At 42.2% G+C, this 22,454-nt stretch overlaps 1 protein-coding gene and 1 long non-coding RNA gene across 8 annotated transcripts in view; one reads left to right on the top strand and one right to left on the bottom strand.

The window, feature by feature from the left end:
* Nucleotides 1-22,160, top strand: part of P4HA1 (prolyl 4-hydroxylase subunit alpha 1) — a 37,938-nt gene extending 15,778 nt beyond the window's left edge. The window contains exons 6-15 of one of the 6 annotated variants that reach the window (XR_011326790.1): nt 303-542; nt 1,750-1,940; nt 2,483-2,659; nt 5,351-5,421; nt 12,747-12,846; nt 14,352-14,405; nt 16,615-16,680; nt 17,210-17,278; nt 17,993-18,183; nt 18,531-22,160. Coding sequence is in view for 4 of the 6 variants with exons in the window: in XM_069795876.1 (XP_069651977.1) it covers nt 303-542; nt 1,750-1,940; nt 2,483-2,659; nt 6,562-6,632; nt 12,747-12,846; nt 14,469-14,522; nt 16,615-16,680; nt 17,210-17,278; nt 17,993-18,089; nt 18,547-18,617 (1,136 nt within the window). In the remaining 2 variants the exon portion in view is untranslated. Of the gene's footprint in view, nt 1-302; nt 543-1,749; nt 1,941-2,482; nt 2,660-5,350; nt 5,422-6,561; nt 6,633-12,746; nt 12,847-14,351; nt 14,406-14,468; nt 14,523-16,614; nt 16,681-17,209; nt 17,279-17,992; nt 18,187-18,513 lie in introns of all 6 variants that reach the window. The other 5 variants (XR_011326791.1, XM_069795876.1, XM_069795875.1 and 2 more) reach the window with 5 other exon arrangements.
* Nucleotides 8,319-17,272, bottom strand: LOC138687684 (uncharacterized). 2 transcript variants are annotated; one of them, XR_011326796.1, is made up of 3 exons: nt 17,186-17,272; nt 15,111-15,176; nt 8,319-8,694 (listed from the first exon to the last, which is right to left on the bottom strand). It is a non-coding gene; the product is annotated as an uncharacterized lncRNA (long non-coding RNA). The 2 variants fall into 2 exon arrangements; XR_011326795.1 differs by lacking the exon at nt 8,319-8,694 and having other exon boundaries at nt 13,399-15,176.
* Nucleotides 22,161-22,454: the final 294 nt, after the last annotated feature.

Raw genomic sequence — 22,454 nt, 5'->3', positions numbered from 1 at the left:
TGAAGCAGCAAGGTTTGTTTTATTTGATTTGATTTGATTTTGCACTAATGGTAAAGACATTTAGCTAGTGGCTGGTATTCTGGCAATGGAAAACTGCATCTAACAGCTTACATGTTCTGCCAAGGATTTACAGGCTTTAGGTACTTAAACTGAGTCTTCAATAAATAGCCACCACTGAAGGGAGATGTTGAAGAACAGAAAGAAACTGTGCTCTGAAGAATAAGAAATAACTGCATGTTACTCTGAAGACTAGTCTGGAATTCTGTGTAAATTCTGTTTGGTTTGTTTTGGTTTAAATACAGGTGTGAAGCACAAATCCTTTTTAACAGCTGAAGATTGCTTTGAGCTGGGAAAGATTGCCTACACTGAAGCTGACTACTACCACACTGAGCTCTGGATGGAACAAGCTCTGAAACAGTTGGATGAGGGAGAAGTGTCTTCTGCAGATAAAGTCTACATTCTGGACTACCTGAGTTATGCTGTGTATCAGCAGGGGGATCTGGGCAAAGCCATGATGCTCACCAAACGCCTTCTGGAACTGGGTAGGTGAAAGAGAGATCCGCAGCTTACCACAATTTAGCTCCATGTTCAAGCAGGTGCTAGCTATGGATTTGTACTGAGGAGCACGGTCTTGCTTGTGTTTGGACTTGTATATGGGTTTTTAAAATGGATTATTACTGGTGCTACCATTAACATCTTGATATGTAGTTTTCAGTAAAATAAGACTTGTACTACCATAAATCGTATTTTGCTACTGTATTTTTAGATGGACAATTATAGTCTCAACTACCGTGTCAGAAAGTGTCTTCTTTAAGGACTGCTCTTTTCTATTGAAGTATTTTCTGCCTCCTGTCACTGTTGGCTTTTAACCACTTACCTGTCTTAGTAATTACTGCCTGAAATTTGGTTCTCTTACTGAATCTTACTTTCTTGTGTTGAAATTACTTCCCCTTAGGTACAGGCAAGAACAAAATTAATGAAATTGAAACTAAACTGGTGATACCAAAATCTCTGCACATTATTTAAATACACATTAAGCATACTTGAGATTAAAAACTTGGAAAAAATAAGAAATACAGAATGCAATACAGCGAGCTAAGATTGTGCCTGGTTTATGAAATATGAAAAGTGTTCATGCTTCTGTAAATATTCCACTGATTGACTGTGTAGAGGATGCCATGGGAAGTTCAGAACTAATATAACAAAGGCTAGTGAGAACTGTTTATTAATGAACTGAGGCAAATTCTTTAAGTTTAGTGATTGTTAAAAGCTTTGTCACTGGAAATCTTAATTCCCATCAGGGAAGTCTTTAGGTTTGAAGCCCGTCACGCTGTCCCAGCTCTCTCCCTGACCTGTTTCCTTGTCTCTCCGTCTCTGGTGAGATTGGCTGGAATGGCCAAACCCTTTTTCCTAGCGCTTGGACTCCTGTGCCTGCTGAGGATCCAGGCCTCACACTAATGAATTTCTTAACTGTGAATGGGTTGAGCTTAGCCCTGAAAGCTCATTGTGTGTTTTCCTGCAGACAAGTAAGGATATGCGCGTGCCGCAGGCTAGCATTGCTTCCAGCTTAGCTTGGAGTTCTAGCTGTCCTGTGAAAGCCTTCAATCCAGGGTAGATGTTTCTGATTTCTATTTGAGAAGCAGTATTGTGCATCTGTTTTCTTTTTCTTTTTGTAAATGGCCTTTTCTGGATACTTCTTCACAAGTTGGCAGCTTACCAGCGATAACTTGTCTGTTTGTTTGTCAATAGATCCTGAACATCAAAGAGCAAATGGGAACATGAAATATTTTGAATATATCATGGCTAAAGAAAAAGAAGCAAATAAGTCCAGTACAGACTCAGAAGACCAGATGGAGAAGGAGACTGAGGTTAAGAAAAAGGATTACCTGCCCGAGAGAAGGAAGTACGAAATGCTGTGCCGTGGGGAGGGTCTCAAAATGGTAAAGTGGAGTAGACTGTTTTCAAATGTGTGAAACCAACTGTAACAAAACAATGTCAAGAATTTGTATGTGGTGTGAAAGCAAGGAAGTCGTTAGAGCAGTTGGCTGAGTGTGTAGAACTGAGGATTAGTGTGCATTGGATTCCTTCACCCTTTCATTCCGTCCAGTAGACAAAAAGTAATACTGCCGCAGGCACTGCTGACTAACTTGGATGCACTATGTAATTGTAATTAATTGAATAAGGATGTTGGAAGTCTAGTTTTACAAGTGGAATTGAACAAGGGTGATTTTTTTAGTGATAAAATTATTTTTTAATAGGACTGTGTAAAGGACTGCTTGTTGCAGTATTACAGAGTAACATTAACGTGTGCTGAAAGTGCTAATTTCTCAAACTTAAAGCATCTCTTTAACTTCTAAAATAACATTAGGGTAGGGGAAGTGAATTGTTCCTGTCTCTTGTTCTCAGGACATCTTCTGTTTTTTAGTGATATTAACATCCTATGCAAGTTCTCTGATTATCTCTTGCTCCACCTTGCTTTCAGACTCCTCGGAGACAAAAAAGACTCTTCTGCCGGTACTACGATGGAAACAGGAATCCTAGATACATTCTGGGCCCTGTCAAACAGGAAGATGAGTGGGACAAACCTCGAATTGTTCGCTTCCTTGACATCATCTCTGATGAAGAGATCGAAACTGTGAAAGAACTAGCAAAGCCGAGGGTAAATGCCTTGCGCTTCTTTGCCTTTTGGAATCTTAAATTTCGTGGGTAGTTTTCTGTGTGAGTGTGTGTGATTCTGTCTCCTTTTGAACGCAGGTGCGTGTGCAGCGTGCTCACACGTTGCTTTTCTCACTTTGTAGCTCTTGGTGACGCTCTTTGAAGGAGACAGTGGGGAAGCTGGAAATTCTGTGTAATTAAGAGAGCCAGGTAACGGCAGTGCAGGATTGTCAGACTCTTCCAGCAGACACAATTTCAGTGCATGCTGTTTTGGATAAGGAGGAGAATGTTCTACAACAGGAAACAACCGTACTGCAGCTGGGTTGCCTTGAATTATACCTGTCATCTGGTTTTGTTTGGTTTTCTGGTTTTTGGTTTTTCTTTGAGTCTGTATTTACCAAAGTTATGACATGGAGAAGAGTGCCATCCAGGGAAAGGCAGCCATTCCTCTGGTCCTGGAATGCCACATTATTGTATAGACAAGAATGAATGTTGTAGTTTCCATTCAGTATAAAACTGATGTCTGTCTCCCAGGCTTTGAAGTTGCCTGCAGGTGAAGGAGCTTTAAGAGGGCAGTAGTTAACCAGTGGTACTTAGCTCCTTGTTCACACTGCCCCACCCATCAAATCCTATTTCAGAAACTGGATCCTGAAGTTTTTGTTTCTGAATGCAGAATAATCCAAGGCAGCTCTACTGTCAGAGTAAACAGGAGTGCCCAAGACAAACAGCAAATGGATGGAGTTGCCTTCAGTATCCAGTGGGCATAACTGCATCTCAAGATGTAGTTACATTGATTTGGTTTTCCGTCAGTTACTGGTTACTTCTAAGATAAGATTTAAACTTGTAGCAACATAATTTTCCTGATTTTTTTTTCTTTGTTTTTAGCCTAAATGGCTTTTTGTCCAGAGAGAGTTGAGCAAGTGGAGGATAGGAGGATAAGCGCATTAAGTATAGGACAAACTGTTAGCTTGGCCTGCTGCAAAGTAAACCGTCTATGGGTTATACATGGGCACATCAAGGATGAGGCTGTCCTTGTCTGCTGCGCTGAGTACTACGTAGCCTGGTGGCGGTTTTAAAGCTTCCTAAAGGTTGATGTGTTGTATTGCTGAGGTAACATTCTGAACTGTAAGCAAGAAGTACCAGCAATTCTCTTTGCTTACCTGTAAAACATCTCTTCCTGCTCTACTGTCAGGCAGCCTTGCTGCAGGTCTGAAGATCAGAGTCCTGGCTGTTTGTCTGTGGGTGATTAAGCCGCTTTGCTGCTACAAAAGCTCTGGCAATTACGTCTGTGGAATATGACTGAATCACTTCTTTATGGAGCAGAAATAAGTCTCAGGACTGAAAATAAAAACCTGTGAACGTGGTGATTTTCACTTCCAAACTTGCTGAGATAACTGTTTTCCTATCAAATGTTTGGCTCGTGGTAAAGACTTGGAGATTCATAGTTCATTAATGTAGAAGCATTGGTATGCGGTTAGTGTTCCACATATTTCCTATGGTCAAGGCCTTGCAGGGCTCAGTAACGAGCGTAGCCAGAGGATTGTGGTTGAGACTGAAAGGTCATCTCCTTCTTCCCGATGCTCAGGATGTTGCTGTTGCTGCCTCTCGGAAGACAGCGCTGTCTGATCTGTGCCCAGCCTTCTGCTGTGCTAGTGGCATAAGCTGGCAGGATGAAGCCACATTATTTAGCTTCGGGAGTCTCGCTGGAGTTACAGTTTGTGCCTTGATTCTTCCATGTGTCTGTATGGGATGAGACAAGGAGAGGCAGCGTATTAAGGGTTCCCAGTACCTTTCCTTGTTAGTAGGCATGGAGAGGCCTGGATTTATTAAGTTTATTTTAACAACAGAAAAATACTTCCTCTAATTGTTTGGGACTTGGTATGCCATTTTGTGCCTCTTCAAAATTTGGGCTCTGCAACTCAACCTTTGCAGTTATGAACAATGGAGTGTTCGATAGCAAATGAACAGAGTTAAAGGGCGCACATAAGGCTCAGAATCGGAGTATTAACATAGATGGGATGGTGTCAGTGGAGCGTAATAGAGGAAAACGAAGGCCTTGAACCAAGAGTTATTGCTCTGTGTAACTTAGGAGTATGATGTAAATGTGTCTGTGGACTGAGCAATTAGTTTGTTTTAGCAGTCAGTGTTAAAGGAGTTCGGTGCTGCTTTTGGTATAGAAAGAATCAAAAAGGTAGGGTTTTACTTGTCTTTTGCTTATACAAGATCACATTGCCTGGATTCAGTTTAACCATAAAGCTCATCTTACATGTGCAGGATAGAGTGCTAACAAAGGACTGTTTGTACACATGCCATAATATTGTACTGTTTTCAGCAGTTGTTGCAATATGAAGGAAATGAAAGTTTCTAGTTTACTTTATTCAGACAACTTCTTCTTGCTACAGAAATGGAAACGTTACTTCCTGGAAAACTTGATCTTCTCTAACGCTCTGTTTAAAAAAACAACCCAAAAACCGCTAAAAAACCTCTCTTCTAGTAAAATTGGAGACTCTTCCTCCTTCCCCATCACCGCTTTATGAATTTTCACCCCCTTTGTAAAAGAAAAACCGCCACAAAAGGTGACTGGGTGGCTTGCGTGCGGCTTGTGTGACATTTCCACTTAGGCTTCTGAATGGTCGGATTGCTGTGATGCAGTATGTGCTTTGTAATGCAACTATTCTGATGGTTCGCTTCACAGCTGAGGCGAGCCACCATTTCAAACCCCATAACAGGAGCCTTGGAGACGGCACATTACAGAATTAGCAAAAGGTAAGAGAGCTCTATGCCAGATGTTTTGGGCCTGTAATGAGTGTGTAGATTCTGCTCATTATGGGGAAAAAAAGAGGTGGTCTAAGAAGACAACTTTGGCTTTGTAGTCCACCGCTTTATTACATGCAGATCCGTAACAGGCTGTTACTGCTGAGTTTCTCAGTCTCTTCCTTCAGCTAGAAGTTCTGGGGGCGTGTTTTGATTTCTCCTTTTTCTGGTTTTGGTCACTTTCTCAGTGTGTGTTCTCAAATGACAATCTGTACAAGAAGCAGGTCTCTACAATTGGTGTAAAAAATATGTGATGCTACAAAAGCTTCAGCAGAATCTAGATTTTGCTTTCGTTTTGTTTTTTTTTTTTAATATTCCCTTCCCCTTGCTCTTCTCACCAACCAAAAGTTGTTCTCCCTTTCCCTGTAAAATCTAGCAGACCACCTGAAGTGCCTTTACATGTGTAAGAGATGCTTCAAGTCGGTACTGTGCGTGGCATGCAAAGCCCACGTGTTCATTAGTCATGCAGTACTCCATTGTCCGAGATAATCCCCTACTCCTGTCTGGGCTCTTTTACCTCCTGTTGACACAAATCTGGCAGAACGCAAGCTCATTTTCACTGGGCTCCTGGTTCTTTCCAGCTTGTCTACTAAGTACTACAAGCCTTGAATTTAGCCACTGTTTTCCAAAATTGGCTGGCTCTAAAACAAACGACCTGTCCCCTGCCCGCCCCCACCCCACACCCCCGCACACCTTCCCCCAGTTTTGGTAGCGGTGATTAAAGATTGGCCGTGCATTCCATTGGTGTTAAGCCAAAATTCTGAAAGGAGTTAAACTTCTGGATGATGAGGAATTGTCTGTGAAACTCAGCATCATAAATTACTTGCAGAAAGTCTCTAGTTTAAAACAAAAAAAAAAAAAAAGAAGAAAAAAAAAAGGAGGAAAAAAGTGAAAGGACAATCTAACCAAATTTTTCCAACCAATTTGTTTTGATTTGGACATGGCAGCTACAGCTTCTGTTGCCCTTCTAATATTGCTAATTTAAGAGCATTGCATACCATCCAGACCAATCGGAACCCTTTCAAACACCTGTGGCTTGGCAAAAAAGCAGCCTACGAGGTGGGTAAGCCCTTGTCCTTTCTCTTTTTGTAGCTGAGCCGTGCTACTGTTCATGACCCTGAGACTGGGAAACTGACCACAGCACATTACAGAGTCTCTAAGAGGTAAGGGGAACGTCTTCCAGAGGTATATCCAGTCCAAGGAAGTCTGTTCTGGGACTGTACTGCTTCCTCTCTAAACGTGGGGCAAACAGGGACTTTGTGTAAGCTTTATATTCCTAGCCTCTCTTTAGAAGAAAGAGAATGGCCTAAAGCAAACTGAGCTGTCATATAACAAAGCAAGGGGTCTGCTGAAATAGAGAATAGTTCTAAATGTTAGTGGTAGCCAAAGATGCAAGTGCCCTCTTTTGCTTAGCATGGCTCATCTAGTGCAACTAATGTACTAAAATGTTAGCGCATCGCGGGGTTCTGCTTATGCTAACAAGCGGTGGGAAAGGCTGCCTGTGTAGCTCAACTCTACCACTAAACTTCAGTGTGGATACTTGCTGCTTAAAACTAGGCACTGATGAGCTGCTCTAATTCATGGGAATAGTGCTAAATAACGCCAGTTGATAATTTAAAAGAATTTCCTTGTTTAAGGGATTGAACGTAGTTGCTGCTCTAATAGAAAACTAGTGTTCTTTCAGCTTCTTTGAACAAAAAACCTGAAATTAGAATGGCTAGTAGCTCAAGGGTTTTTATTTAGCTATGAATTTCTTTAAAAAGATAAAGTGCTTCAGAATACTGGATCACAAGTTGATTGATTCAGGAATGATTATAACTCTCATGAAAACTAGAAAATCATTGTAGCTGAAGTCTGATCCTTAAAGCCACGCTTGTTACAAGTAGTGGCAAGTTGAAAATGTTTATACATTGACAACTGGCTTGCACCTTCAGCAGCAGGCAGATCTACTTACTCATCAGAGCGCATGCAGGTAGTGGGAGTCCTCTGGAAGTTGTCTGGTGAGCTCTGACATGTTTGCTCCTTAAAACTACCTCCCCAGCCCCCCTCCAGAATGACTTTAGTAACATACGTCTTCCTGTTTAACGTGCGTTGCTGCATTTAATTTTTATTTTTTGTTTTTAGTTTTAAGGTCTGTCCATGTCTTACCTACCTCAGTTATCTGTGACTGCGTGTTTTAAAGAAAGCATTTATTCAGTCTTGGGATTTGTCCTCTGTGGCACAGACCGCTCTGGGGCATTTACTTAAGAAACTTGTTAATCCATTTGAACATACCCTCATGGTTTCTGTCAAACTTGGTGTGCTAATAATAAGGATTAGAGAAGGTGACCAGATCACTAATTGAAATCGAGATGCATAATTGGCCCTTATTTAAGTAGATGAGCCTTACTAAAAGAACTCTTTATTTAGAGTTTTGATATTAGTGGGAAGTGTTATGCCTTGAGACTATTGCAGATGCCATGGTCAGAAAAAAGTAGTACTGGAGAATACACCTCCTTCATTAAAAGCTGATTCACTTGTCAACGTGTGCAGCCGATGGTGCAGCCAGATCCCGTTTGCCATCATCTTTTCATTGGCTTTGTGACATGACAAAATAACTGTTTCTCCTAGGGCTTTAATCTGGAATTAGCCGCATGCTGTACCTTGCCTAGGGACTCTGTGATAAAGTATAAGGGCAGCCGTTGCCTGTGAAGTGCCACTGCCTCCCTGGTGCAGTGTGCTGCGAGCCTGGAACAGAGCCTCCTGTCTAGTGCCTGGTGAATGAGACCCTTAAACGCTTAAGGTTTGGAGCTCAAAAAGGTGGGACTTCCTTCCAACACGGCGAAGGAACTCACAGAATTCTATCAGAATTTACCGAGCTAAGATTTTTAATTCCATGTCTCACTGGAAGCTGGAATTAGAACTGCAAAGCAACACACAAGTACACGGGTGGACAGCACATTGCGAAGTTAGCGCGGACAATTTTTTGAGGGTGGAGGGGACTTCCCTTCTCATGCTTCCCCTTGCCTTTGCATTCCTCCATGTGCACATTGTTTAGCCTGGCACTTCACGCTATAGTGGGAGGTAAAAGCCACCCTCAAAAACCCCAAAGCCCAAGTCAGACTGCTTTTAGAAGGATCATGTTATTAATGCTGGAACGCTGAACTTCTCTCGCAGAACCACTGTAGAAACATCTTTCTGTTAGAGCTGTTTGAGCTGGTTTGGATTCCAGATGAATCATTGCTCCTGAAAACCAAAAAATGCTTGCTTTATTTTTTCAATAGATGACTGCCTTCCCCCTTCAAACATTCTTTCCTAGCAAATGCACTTCTAAATTACAGCATTCCCCTCGTTGAGAGGACTACTGTTCGCTATGCAGTACGTGGCAGGCTGTATAAAAGGGGGCACCTTGCCAGCAGTACGAGGAGCACCATCAAGCCGGGCTGTGTGCTGTACCAGAATAAACTCAGCCACTCTGACACTGCTTTTAAAGAAGCTGCTTTTTTTCCTCTCTCCTCCTAGCAGCCAGTTGGAGCTTGTAGTATATCATGTTAAAAGTTTCCACTTCAGAAATACCAGTCTGCGCTTTTCTTCGCTCCCTGTTGCGTCTCTACTAGTTCTTTTTTACATTGTAAGTACATTTTAGAAAGGTTTTAAACATAAATGCCAGTATTTCGTGTGACCAATGACTGTTACAAAAGCAGTTGTTGAAATACTCTGCTGCGGTGCTGGTGTAGCTGAGACTACTAAGGACATAGAGCCTTTGTAATGTCTGGTCCTGGACTGACTTGTGCAGTTGGAGGAGATGAGCTTTTGGGCGTATAAGCCCTTGTATATCACGTAGCTCTGGACAGTTGTCTGTTTTTTCCCCTAATATACTGCTTAGTCTAAAATTATTTTTGCATATATAACTATTGTGCTATTAAAAATTTCTAATAAGATACCTGATAGAGAATTACAAGAGGGAGGAGTAAATGTAATTACTGCTAGCTGTTTATAATGAATATAAAAGCTGTTAAAAGCCTGACCTTGGTGTGAGGAAGAAGAAAAGCAATCCCCCAGCATGAATTCAGCATGCTAATGAGATTCTTTCAATTTCTGTAACATACTAGCTTAGTTCATGGGTGTCTTCTTACAAAGCCACGTGCGACACCAAAATACTATGCCTTTGTAGTCAGAGAATTGGGGTTTTGGTGTGGTAGTTATTAAGGAAATACTAAATTGTCCTGTAAGTCAAGTCACCCACATCTTAAACTGCCATACTTATGACTTACTTCCCAGAAATAAGATTGTCCCTTTTTGTTAGGAAGTTTTCTGCCCCATAGTGGACTCATAGGTGTCAGCTCGTCAAAAATCTAACAGAATGCTGTCCATGCAAGTTAACTTGTCAGAGGAGCAACTTAACTTAACAAATGTACATTGAAGAATTGAGCTGTGTGCCTTTATTGAATCATGCTGAACCTTGAACTGTACATACATTAAAAGAAAAGAAGCTTGCTGAGCATAGTTTAAGGCTGTTAATTTTGCATCACATATGCCACTGGTGAGGGAGCCTTTTTTTTTTTTTTTTTTTTTTTGGATAGAGAAGAGCAGGGAAAAAAGATTGCTTTTTGTGAAGGAATACCTGCTATAAATGGTCTTGAATGAGGCACATGCGTACTTTGTCTGCAAAGGATTGAGGCTGAGACCTAGCAACAAAAGAGGAGACGGTAGGGACAGGTGGTTATATAGTCTGTGAAGGCCACTAGGCAAAGCCTGCAGTAACCAAAGGCCCTTGTTCTGCATCCTAAATGCAGCAGGCACGGAGATCTCCTCATGCTGGACAATTGGTGCAGGGTTCTGCAGGCCCTCCTGAGCTCTCCACCCTCATGGAGGCACATTTCATGACACTCACAGGGTTAAATCACGCTGTAACCCCTTCACAGGAAACTATTCAGCACTACAGGCCTCTCCCCCTCCCGCCCAGGTTTTGCTCAACAACCAGCAGACAGGCTGGCACTTGGAATATGGTTTCAGTTCTGTTTCCTCCACCTTTCATAGACATTCTTTGTATCCTTGGGCAATTAATTTTATTTCTAAAAAGCATATAGTACTTTCCCTTCATGAAAGGATGCAGTATTCTCCCTGTTGAAAGCATTCATTGCAATTTGACATAACCAATATAGTAAGAATGCTTGCTTTTTTCTTTCCTTGGGTTGGTGGTGGGTTTTGTGGGTTTTGGGGTTTTTTTGCTTAAAGCCTTTATGGACTGGACAGAGGTAGCTAGAGCCTATGCTTTGAAGCTGATGGCTGTGCTGGGGCTTTTCTTGTGTGTGTATGAAGTGTGAGGGCAGGATTGCTTCTGAGTGTTACCTGTTCAACACGGCCGCATATAGCATGCGGCTGCATAGCTGCGCTCTTTTTGGCGGGGGGAAATGCTTCATGTGAGTAGTCTTTGCATTCACCTACCACTTTAAAGAAGGTTGCATTGTAACACTTCCTTATACTAACTGTTCAGAAGTGGATGAATCTGTATGTGTTTGTGCCAGTCTGTCTTGAGAAATCTTACTTGGAGTTTATTTGTCATGTAAGAAAAAAAAAAAATGCTCGTAGAGATTCTGTAACCTGTGTCAGTGCCTTGTGTCACGTGTCATGCTACTGTTCCTCCCATGCAAAGTGTTTTGGTATTTCTTTTTTTAAATACAAATTTTTCATTACAGACAACAACCTTCATTTAGCATAGATGTAAAAGTTCATTTGAGTAGAAATCCTATGATACTAGGCTCTGAGCACAGGTATGTCTGTCCAACAGTCTTGTAAGAGCAGCAGGAACCACTGATGAGCAAAAAAGGCCGAGTCAGATGCCAGAAAAAAGGTAGACCTAGCTGTGTCTATTTTCCTGCAGAAAAGGGGGGGAGGGGTGTCCAAATCATCAATATTAGCATCCATATTAGGGACTAGCAGTGGGGCTGCCAAGGTAAACAGAGAAGAGGACCAGGGAGGGTAGTGAGCATGCCAAGAGAGGGAAAAAAGGAGCAGGTCAAATGAAGGTGCAAAGGCTAGAATGGGAGGAGTAATGCAGCAAGAAAAACAAGCATCATGGAAGCAGATGAGTGGTTTTAAAAAAAGAAAAAAAAGACAGGGGCTAGATGAAATTGATACTTTTTTCCAAAAAGAACAAAATGTTTACCTTGTAAAGAGATGAAAAATGCCTGTGTGTTTGTTTCCATGTAAGTGTTCATGGCTGGTAAGGGTCCAGCAGGGATGTGCAGAGCTGTGGTTATACTAAGCTTGTGCCCTTTTCTGCCGAACACAGCTCTTGTGGGTGTGTGGCCGCTTCTGGATGATGCAGCTCCTGCCCAGTCATGCAGCTTTCAAGAACAAGCAACCACTTACTTAGAGGAGAAAACACTACACTGGGTCCAGGTGAAGGCAGGGATTGTCATGTAGAACTGCTTCTCTACCTGTTCCTTCCTCTGCTGACTAGTTTGCCAGTTATTTTTAAATGCAGTTGTTCTAGCTGAAAAGTTCTAATTTACAGTAGGAGGCAGACATTTTGAAGGTGCCTTTGGAACTGTGAGGCTGACCTTTCACCTTTCTATTTAAAAAAAAAAGTAAATTCAAATGGGTTGGTTTGGGTTCTGCCCCCCTTAAAAATCACTGTGTACACAAAATGTGTGCTAAATACCAAATCCATAATCGGCTGTTCTGGTAGAAATTGTTCAACAGGGAAAATGGTAAAGAGTTTTATGCATTTGTTTGATTGTTTTCATAACAATTTTTAGTACTGTTGCCCAGGTAAATAATGTGAAAGGAGAGATCACTGAGCATGCTTGCCTGTAAGTGCATGACATGTGGAAGAGCTGAGTTAGACTCATGTAGACTCTGTGTATGCTAAATAAACTCACCTATTCCTTTCCCAAATGTTACTTCAAAATGCATCAGATATGGGTTCTAAATTAGCTGTTTGGAATGTGTAAGAGCAAGTGTTTTGTCCCCATTTTAGAAGACAGCTTGAAGCAGATTTCACCGTTTGGAATGTTTTCCTCAGTCATTTGGTAATCCAGGATGGGAATTAAGGCCCCTAGTTTTAGAGCTTCTTTAAACCAGCATTGTGCGTGTTCTTTCTAGAAAACATGTTTATTAATTAAATGCAGGCCTTCGTAACACCCTGGAAATATTTCTGATCGTCCTACCAAATTCTTGAAAAGTACAAAAAAAAAAATCTCAAATTTGAAGTAATTCTAAATGCCACATTTGTACTACTAGCTTACTGTCTATTACTACCATATTTTATTTTGTTTTTTTCCCCCACTTAGTGCTTGGTTGTCTGGCTATGAAAGCCCTGTGGTATCTCGCATTAACACAAGGATACAGGACCTAACAGGACTTGATGTCTCCACAGCAGAGGAACTACAGGTAAACCCTTAGGACAAGTATGGTGGTGGTGAATGTCCATTGGCGTTTCATTTTGGATGGCTTTGCATGCAGTGCAGTGCTCACTGGGGTAGTGTTGGTGAGGTGGCCACAACAGCTCATGAGAGTTGTGGCTGAAGCCCAGGGGGGCAGCTGCTGTGATGGCTGGTTTGATTCCAGGCCAGGGGAAGAATGAGTGAGGGGGTTTCATGCAGGGAGGAGGAAAGAAAGTTGTCTTTGCAGAGTAGTGCTTACTTTAGTGGGAAATGGCTTTCTTTTGCTGGAGGGAAACAGTAATAGCTGAAACTCCTCATGCTTGTTGAAGTGAATGTGTAACCCTATTTTTTTTTTTTGCCATACTAACAAAATGTGAGTTTCATTGCTGCAGGGTCAAACCTTGCTGCTGTGGTGATAGTGAAAAGTTTAGCTTAACTGATCTGTAGGGAAAGGGGGAGACGACGGGTGTTCAGATTTGCCATCCCATCCTTGGTCCTGGCAGGCCAACAGCATGCCTGGTATCTCCATAATGTGGGAAAGAAAGACTGACTGTACGTGTAACTTGAGTAAATTTTATTTTAGAAGTACTTCTGTTCATTTGCTTGAGGCTTTTAAATGAACAGCTGCTTCACTGATTCTGAGAAAGCAGGACACCTAGAAAGCAGTTCCTGAAAGCTGTTGTGCCTCTGTGCTACTCTGTCAAGACCCCTGATGATAAAATGCTGAAGCAGCTGGTTGAAAAATGGGGTTATGAATACGTAGAAGAGATGGCAAAAAAATAAAAATCAATTGGCAAAAAGGACAGTGGATGCTCTTTATTGATGTAGAGATCAAAAAGTGATTTAAACTTGAACGATGTTAGAAGTGCCATGACTATTTTTGAAGATAATATAACCTGTAAAGTTTCTATAGAAGGAAAATTTTCTGCCCTGGAGAAGTACCAGATTCCTTACCCCAGAGTACACTGCAACTTGCAGTGTCAGTCTTGGATGTGCTGCTGCTCTTGTGGCCAAACATCCTGGGGCTCCTTGGAGCCTGTGGCTGTCCCTCAGCTCGCCAGGAGTTTCAGGAGTTTCAAAATTTCACAGTCAGCTTCTGTGGCCTCAAAGTCATTAGATCAGACAGTAGCAGGCACTCAGAAGTGGGAGAATGTCTTTACCCATTCAGGTGGGGGCAAACAGAAGAGCTTTCCCAGAAGGCTGGCCCCAGGGAAGGGCAAGTTCAGCTGCAGCTTTGCAGGCAAGAACTGCAAAGGCAGGCTGAAAGCCTAAAGCTCAGTGCCAGGTTCTGGCTCTTGTACACTGATGAGGAGTCTGGGTGCAGTCAGAGCTGTCTGTGTATAAAGCCGGTAGGACTTTGCTGCATACAGTGCAGTTCAGCTGGCAGAGACTTGCAATTTCCTATGGCTTGATCTTTAAACTTCATCTGTCAAAAGGCTGTAAATGGCAGTCAAATTCTTGTCCGGGTAAAATACTGCTTTACTAGATTTTGTGCTTCTCCTTTCACTGTAGGTAGCCAACTACGGAGTAGGAGGCCAGTATGAGCCTCATTTTGATTTTGGAAGGGTAAGTCCTGTTTTCTGTCTCCACCTCTTTCTTCTTCACAAGCACTGTGTTTCTCTTTTTCAGGTGGCAAATTATGGAGTGGGAGGACAGTATGAACCCCACTTTGACTTTGCACGGGCAAGTAAAGAGATGGAGGAGAGATAGACACCTGGTGAAACCTGGGCCTCTTGGCTGTGGCACCATTGTTACTCTTTAATGTGTATTAAATTTTGTAGCTCTTCAACTTTTCTAATCCATGTTAGTGGAGAAAGCCCTCTAAACCACCAGCTGAACTGATACATGTTGTAGGCATTACAGAGCAACAAGGTTTTTCTTCAAAAATATAATTTAAAAAGAATTATTCTGAGATGACTGATAGTTCTTGACAGAGCACAGGGCATTAGCTTTATTCTAAAACTGAGGAAACATTTAGAAATACTCCAGCTGGCAATGGTACTGGCCCTGGAAAGCCATTTTGTTTAAAAATCACTGAAGGATATACAGCTAAACTGTATAAAAACTTGGTGTATGTCCCATGCTCCTGACAGGTGCAGCAGATGATGGTGGCATCAGCTAATGTGCATCCAGGCACTGAAGCTGGAAGCTGACATAGCTGCAGAGCGTTGTGGAGTAAGGCAAACGCGGCTGCACGAGTGAGAGCTCAGTGCCCTCTTCTTATGAAGAAGGCTTTGTAGGCAGCATAGGAAAACTTGCATTGCAGCTTACCGTGTAGGCTTGTGATGTGGAGAGAGAACTCCTTTCCCCAGAGCCGAGATGCAGGCATCTTGCATGCTGTTGAAGAAATTTTGAAAATACAAGTAAGAAGTGCTCTGTTACTGTAAGTTTACATGCTGATTGCTAGCGGACTCCCAAAACTGGAAAAAGCTTACCAAGGTCTTCTCATCTTCCCATCATTTTTTTTTTTTTTTAACTTGGTTTAAATTCCTGACCTGTTTTTATTGCAGCGTAAAATGCGGACTGCTGGAAATAATGCCACTGAATTCAGTTGGTTATTTATTGGGCATACTTATGTGTGATTTAACACCTTCACATTCACTTTACACTGTGATTCCAAGCCACCAACTCTTTAATCAGAATCTCTGCTCTGTAAGCACATGCTCAAAAGCATTGCAAAGGATTAACAGTTTTTGTTTGGAAATGCATGGGTTAATTTTGGGAGTAAGGATGGCTGGAATTTTAGTGCACACAAATAGCGGTTACAGGGGCTGGGTTCTAGAAGTAAAAATAGACGTGTGACAAAAGTTGGTATCATAACCCATCAAAATGGGGTTTTGTTCTTTCTGTCAAGTGATAAAACCCCTCTTGGTCACGAAACAGCTCTCTTGTCTAGTTGGTTAGCCTGTTACAGGCTCCGGCTCTGCTGAGGTGCACTCGGCTTCCTCCCTCCCTCCTTCCCAGCTGTAAGGAAAGAGCAAGGGTGATGGAGTGTGGCAGGGAAGAGGACACAGTGCCAGGCTGGTGGTGTCGCAGCCCCACTACCCGCATTCTCATGTGTTTAGGCAGGGACCTACCTCACTCCTGTTGAAAGCTTCAGGAACGACTGCCACAGACACTCTGTGGATGGGATAGTGTGCTGCTTAATGAATCGCTCCTTGGATTTTTAATGGCACTCTAAAATGCCTGTGTGCCAGGGAGCCAGCTAGGCTGAGCAGCAGCCTGCCTGGCACAGCAGCCAGCACCTGCAGCTCCAGCCGGAGGTCAGAAAGGCTGGAGCAGGAAAGGGGGTGAGGGCCACAATGGCAGAACCACCCCGCAAAGGAGCTTCCCTTGGGGCATGCTTGGAGCCACCCCTGCTGCGCAGTGTGATTCTCAGTGAAGTGGAGACTGAAGGGCTGCCCTCCCTGTTGCTTATCTTGGCCAAGGACAAGATGGGGGGGGGGGGGGGGCAGGGGGGATAAGCGAGTGTAATTAAATAATTAACTTTGTGGCTGCAAAGAGGATTTATATACTCCTTTTCAGACAGTACAGCTGTTCTTACCCATTAGCAATTTGGGCTTGTGCCCTCCCTGTCCTACAGAATTTTAAAGTGCCTGGTTTATTTAAATTAATAGATACACTGATATTGCATTCTCCCCTCCTTCCAAATAGAGAGATTGAATTAATTTTTCTGCATGAGTTTGTCTGCTGCTGGCCCTGCAGCTGTATGTCACTGGCTCCTCTCAATAATCAAAATGAAATGCTTATTAAATCTGCTTGCTTTTATTCACAGAAAGATGAGCCAGATGCTTTTAAGGAATTGGGAACAGGCAACAGAATTGCTACTTGGTTGTTTTATGTAAGTGATATATTTCTGCTATGTGCTGGTGCCAAAAATATCTATCACTGCATATTCTATACTGTTGAATGATTTCATTATGGGTTTTTTTGTTGTTGTTTTTTTTTTTTTCTGAAGTGACTTGCAAATGAAGGCAGCCGCTAACTTAGTGGTAATATATGGGGGGGTATCTTCTTACCATAAGTCATGGCTCTTCCATGTGTTCTGAAGGAGGGTTTTTTTCTTCAGAGTTGAGCATCAGCTTAAATTACTTGACTGTCTATTCATTTTTATATCTTCATCAGTATTTATAGCATGCCCATTGCCAAAACACTTCAGCGTGTAATGTTCAGGGACGAGGCTGGCTGTTGCACTTGGAACAAAGAGGGTGGGTTTCAGCCTTTTTTAAGGCTGTTAATCACGCAGCCTTTGCTCGCTAATTGGGAGGTAGAAATTAAGTTGTTCCGAAACCTAATTCTATTTTACTAAAACGTGACGCTTAGGCATGTGTCAGCTTCCAACTTACCTGTGCCTTTTCCCACCTTTCCAGATGAGCGATGTGTCAGCAGGGGGAGCTACCGTCTTTCCTGAAGTAGGAGCTAGTGTTTGGCCTAAAAAGGTAAGCAGGGTTTTTTTAATCCAGCGTAAGCACTCCTCTCTCCACTGACTCAAAAATATAACAAACAAATGTATAAACGTTTAAAAAGAAGCTTTGAAATGGGTGTATATAAAGAAGATGAGAGCACCATTCATGGGACCACAGAGGTACTTAAAATTAAGCAAAGCAACTGGAGCAGTACTGGTGATTGCAAGGGCCTCTGATGTTCTGCATGTTAGTGCATAGTTTACGTTCTGGACTTAACTGCTTCTAATGCATAGACTTTGCAAAACATTACAATGCTTCAAAACACATTTTGAAAATACTCAAATCTGGAAGCAAGTTTAGTCTTGAGGTGGCTGTAGGGAATTCTCCCTGAAGTTGTGTGTTCCTGTTATATTTTTTTCCCCCTCAGAAGGGTCACGAATGAGTTCTGTCTTTGCTGGCCTGCTGCTCATTTTTAGTAAATTATCTTGCTTGCTAAAACTGGTCAGTTGAATTAAACTGGCTTAGGGTTTAAAATAAATTAACAGCCAAGAATATATAGACACAGAATGAGTCAAAGGAGACTCACTCCTTAGGAAAGCAAACGTTAGAATATGGAAAAGAGCCTTCAGTTTAAAAGGAACGTCTGAAATACAAATACACATACCTTTGCCCTATCATTAATTAAGTTGGTGTGAAAGCGTGTATGGCACAGAGCAAAATGCTGAGGGTTTCCGCTGCAATTTCCAGGGAACAGCTGTATTCTGGTACAATCTTTTTCCAAGCGGAGAAGGAGATTACAGCACGCGGCACGCAGCCTGCCCAGTACTAGTTGGAAACAAATGGGGTAAGTACGCCTCACGTTGTTCTCGCTGCCTGTGACCTGGAGGTCTGGGGCTTTGTTGGTGGGTTGTCTCGGTTTTCTTTTTCCTCTGGACTTCATGGTGGAATAAAAAGGAGCCAGAAATCTACTTCATAGCTAAGCTATATCTACTGCTTATCTCTCTCTCTCTCCATACATTATGTTATATATACTAGCATATTTTATTTTATATATATATGTAGAATACATATAATACTATATCTACTTCAACAGTCTTGTGTAATTTTGCAGCTTCTGGAAGGTTTTTTCCCTCTTGGTTCTATTAGACCAACTTCACATTACTTTGTGTGTGTATAAAAATACTTTAGAAAATTAAGATAATCCTGTGCTTAACTGAAAGCTGGCCAATAGCATGTATTTAGCTTAAATAGAAGCATGAGCTAACCAGGTGCAGTGATCGAACACCTTTATGTCTTTGCAGTATCCAATAAATGGCTTCATGAGCGGGGACAGGAATTCCGAAGGCCGTGCGCTTTATCAGAGTTGGAATGATGCAGACTCATCCTTTCTCTTCTGTATTCAGTTTGTGTAAAATGCACACATCTCCTACAGTTTACAATTGACTAACACTCCACTACAGGTTCAATCTTCAGCTACACCGGTGTTTCATCTGTGGACAAAACAAACATGCTTTTAGTTCCCTTAAAACATGCCCTTAAGGTTTTATGAACAGAGTATATTAAGGTCTATGAGTGTTACAGAAAAAAAAAAAAAGGACAAAATACAGATCAGGGCCACAGCTAACAGTGGTGTTGTGTGTGGTGTTCCCTTCACCATCGCCCCTCTGATCAGCATGGAAAGCCAGTGATTGTTCGCTCAGAGTCCTTCTCGCAACTGCCAGTTGGCTAAGGGTGGGATGATTTAACGGGAGGGCTCCCTTCTAAGGAAGGCTGAATTAAACCGGTTCCTATTCCTCAACTTCCAGACATTTGACTCCTTGCTTTCCCAGAGTGCCTGACCACTACTCTTGAGAACTGTGGGCATGGTTTGTGTTTCTCTGGGGAACAGGTTGTTATAATGTTTTACCCTGCTTCTCCACTTCCGCAAAAGCCCCAGTTTTTAAACTGTCTTCCTTCTCAGCCTCTGTGGGGAATTTGGCTCTTAACCTTGAAAATGTGAGCCAGCAGTTACATACACATAGATGAGATGCTTCAGCAGTGTTGCATCAAACACACCTGCATCAGAGCAGCCTGACAACAGTTGCAGCTTGTCTTCCCTCCATTTTTTTCCTTTAAAGTTTGTCCACATAAACAAAGGCTGCTTTTATCCTGTCTGAGTAGTCAACTCTTAGATCTGTTCCTTGGGCAGTGGGGATGGGAATGTTACCATCCTCATTAAACAAAATAATTGTGCCTTAGGACAGTGGAATTTCAAATTGGTTATGAGACTTCAGGTGATGAGGTAATACAGAGTCCTTACAGAATGCTCTCCACCCTCGTCCTCCCAGTTCTCAAGGTGGTGTGAGAAATAGATGGCCTATTTATAATCCTAAATCTTTTTTAGATGTGTTTTATTTTCCAAATGTTTGTTCTTTCTGCCACAAATGCTGCATGCAGGCCGCAGCAGCGACAGGCCATTAGTCACGGGGTGACGGTTAGCACAGGATGCCAGAGAAGGTGCCTGCTCTGGATGGTTTGGTGTTGCTCACCTTGCAGAGGCCGCCTCCACCGCAGCGACGCGCCTCCCGCCGCCTCCCCTCTCCTTTAGCTGTCGCTGGCACTCGTGAGAGCCTCCAGAGGTTCTGGTGCTGCTCACTTCAGTGCTGCTCTTCCCATGAGCCAGGGCTGGAGCTGTTCCAATTCATGCCACCCCCACAGAAAAAGCATCCCCAAAGTCAGCGGTGCCCACACTGGAAGAACTCACTCGGGGACTTTCAGGGACCTTAGTTTGTGACGAGTCATCCATACAGGGAGATGAAGTTGAGACTGGAGCTGCTGCAGCTGTTGAACTTTCGCTCTGCTCATCAGATTTCTGCGGGAGGAGTAACAACTGCCATCCCCACTGCCCCACAGCACAGGAAGAGCTAAGCAGGGTGGGGAGAGGCTGCAGGGGGGGTTTGCTTTCCTAAGCCATTTCTCTTCAGGAGCAGGATTTTTAGCAAAATGTCTAAATACTCCACTAGCATGAGGATAAGAATCGAAAGTGAGCTGCACCAGACTCTGCCTAAACAGTCTGATTTTCTGGACAATGACGGTTTTACTGATTTGGGGGTCAAGCCTGAAGTCTTTACCAAGGGAAAAATTCCAATTCTAGTTAATTGGATTTTCTGCCTCAAAAAAATCTTGAAAATTGAGCCAAAACATAGATGAAACCAACTGTTAACGTGTTAGAAATACCTCTGGAATACTGAGAATGCAGTTTAAGGTACTATAGTTTGAGAAACTGCATACTTTCAGAAGACACTTTAAAACCTTTGCTGGAAAGTGCATTGTTAAATTTCTACTGAGCCTGTTAGCAATGGGACCTACGTAACTGTTTATCCTCTAGCCCTGCACCTTCTTGCATTTTGCCTGTGCTTTTGGCAGATGTGAAACCAAGTCCATCCAGCACTTAAGAAAACAAATAAAAAGAAAAACCAGAAGTAGTTCCACGTCACATCTGTACTGCTCATTTATTCAAAATAGCTGGTACACTAGAGCAGTATCTGATACAGAGTCACCAAAGAAATGGGTTAGCAGAGCATATTTTTGATCACTAAATTGTAATCATTAAAAAAAACCAACCACCTATAATATTTCTACTTACCTGTGTTTTTCACATGGTGTCATCCATCTCCATTCCTAACCATGGTTTCCTCTTTCCCATCTGTTTTACTTTCTTAAGCTCCAAAAAAAGGCAGCCATGGCTGCAGGTAAGTCCTGCCCCTTTCCTGCAAGTAAAAAAACAGAACGAACAATGTGGTGTTAGGAGCCGTACCTTTGGGGCACTAATTTCTCTCGGTAGCTCCGAGGCATCTATAAATGCTGCCCAGTTACCAAGCACAAAACGAAATCAATGTATTGCCACCATGAACACGTTTAGAAAACAGCGTCTGGTTTTGCTTTTACAGAAAAGCTGGGTTTTTTTCTGAAGTGAGCAGAGGAGTTACTTGACACATTAAAACAATTAAAAGCTAAAAACTACAGAATTTACGTAAGGTAAAAGAGAAATACTGAGTAAAAAGTGTCAGTGACTGCTTTAGGTACTGCCTTAGTGGAAGAAAACACAATGGTCTCTTAGACGTTGCATGAAGAAAGGAAGGGTTGAGGCTACGAGAAATCACTGTTTTGTTACATTAAGCAATGGGGTTGGTTTGTTTTTTTGGATCTCTGTTCAGCCAACACCAAAAGATGAATGACGAGCTTGAGAGAAGTTGTGGAATGTCTGAGGAATTTGCTAAACAGTTACCTCCCTTGCCTCAACTACCATTGAGTACTTCCAGTGTTAAACAGCATTTTAAGAACAGTCTCTTAAGAGGCATTACTTGGGGAGTAAATACTTGGGGAGTAAAAATGGTTTAGTGCATGACTTTTTAAAGCAGTGAACTACTCAATGACTTGCAGTTCTCTGGGGAAGAAAAATAGTTTGTCTTTTGACAGTGGAAAATTTCACTTGGTTTAAAAAAAAAAAAAACAAAAAAACAACCAACCCTCAAAACTAAAACTCAAGTCTGCTGAGGCACAGCAGACCAAAACGTTCCAGATTATTAGAAGAGAATGGGTAAGCTTGTTTTTTTAAACTGCAGACAATCCATATTTCCTCTTTCTCCACTGCAGTAGCATTCACATACCTAACAGTAAATGTGTAAGGGATTACACACAGGTGGTGCTGCTGCTTTCTGCCTTACCCCTTCATTTCTCAAAAGGGCTTTTGGATCAAGAGCGTGGCTCCTGTGTCAATCTAGTTTTGTATTAAAGATGATTGAAAACTGTTTGGCTCACAGTGACTGACAACTGAGAAACTGCCTTACTGTTAAATTTTTTGTAATAAAATTTTTAATGTAAAAAAATGGGCTTAAAATAAAAGCCACTGCCATTAGCAGTGAAAAATCCTCCACATCACTCTCTCCTCGTATATGGCTGTTTTAAATCTGACCACATAGATTTTTATCACCAGATGTGTTTCCTGGAAAAGCAGCTCATTTGTTTCACTTCGTAATCTAGGCAGGCAGGTGCAGAAGATGCCCATACCACAAATTGCCATTGAACACATTCTCAGACCCAAACTTTCTGTCTCAGCTGGAAACACGCAGCACTAACAGACCACAAAAGGGGAGGGCAGATGGGAATGCTGGTTTGAAAGCATGTTGTGCACAAATATTTATGAGAAGGAGCTGAACTGCTCTTGGGG

The sequence above is a fragment of the Haliaeetus albicilla genome, chromosome 11 (genome assembly GCF_947461875.1).
Source record: "Haliaeetus albicilla chromosome 11, bHalAlb1.1, whole genome shotgun sequence".
NCBI classification, from domain to species: Eukaryota; Metazoa; Chordata; class Aves; order Accipitriformes; family Accipitridae; genus Haliaeetus; species Haliaeetus albicilla.
The sequence above is the reverse complement of the archived record's forward strand: the minus strand, read 5'-3'. Positions and strand labels throughout refer to the sequence as shown.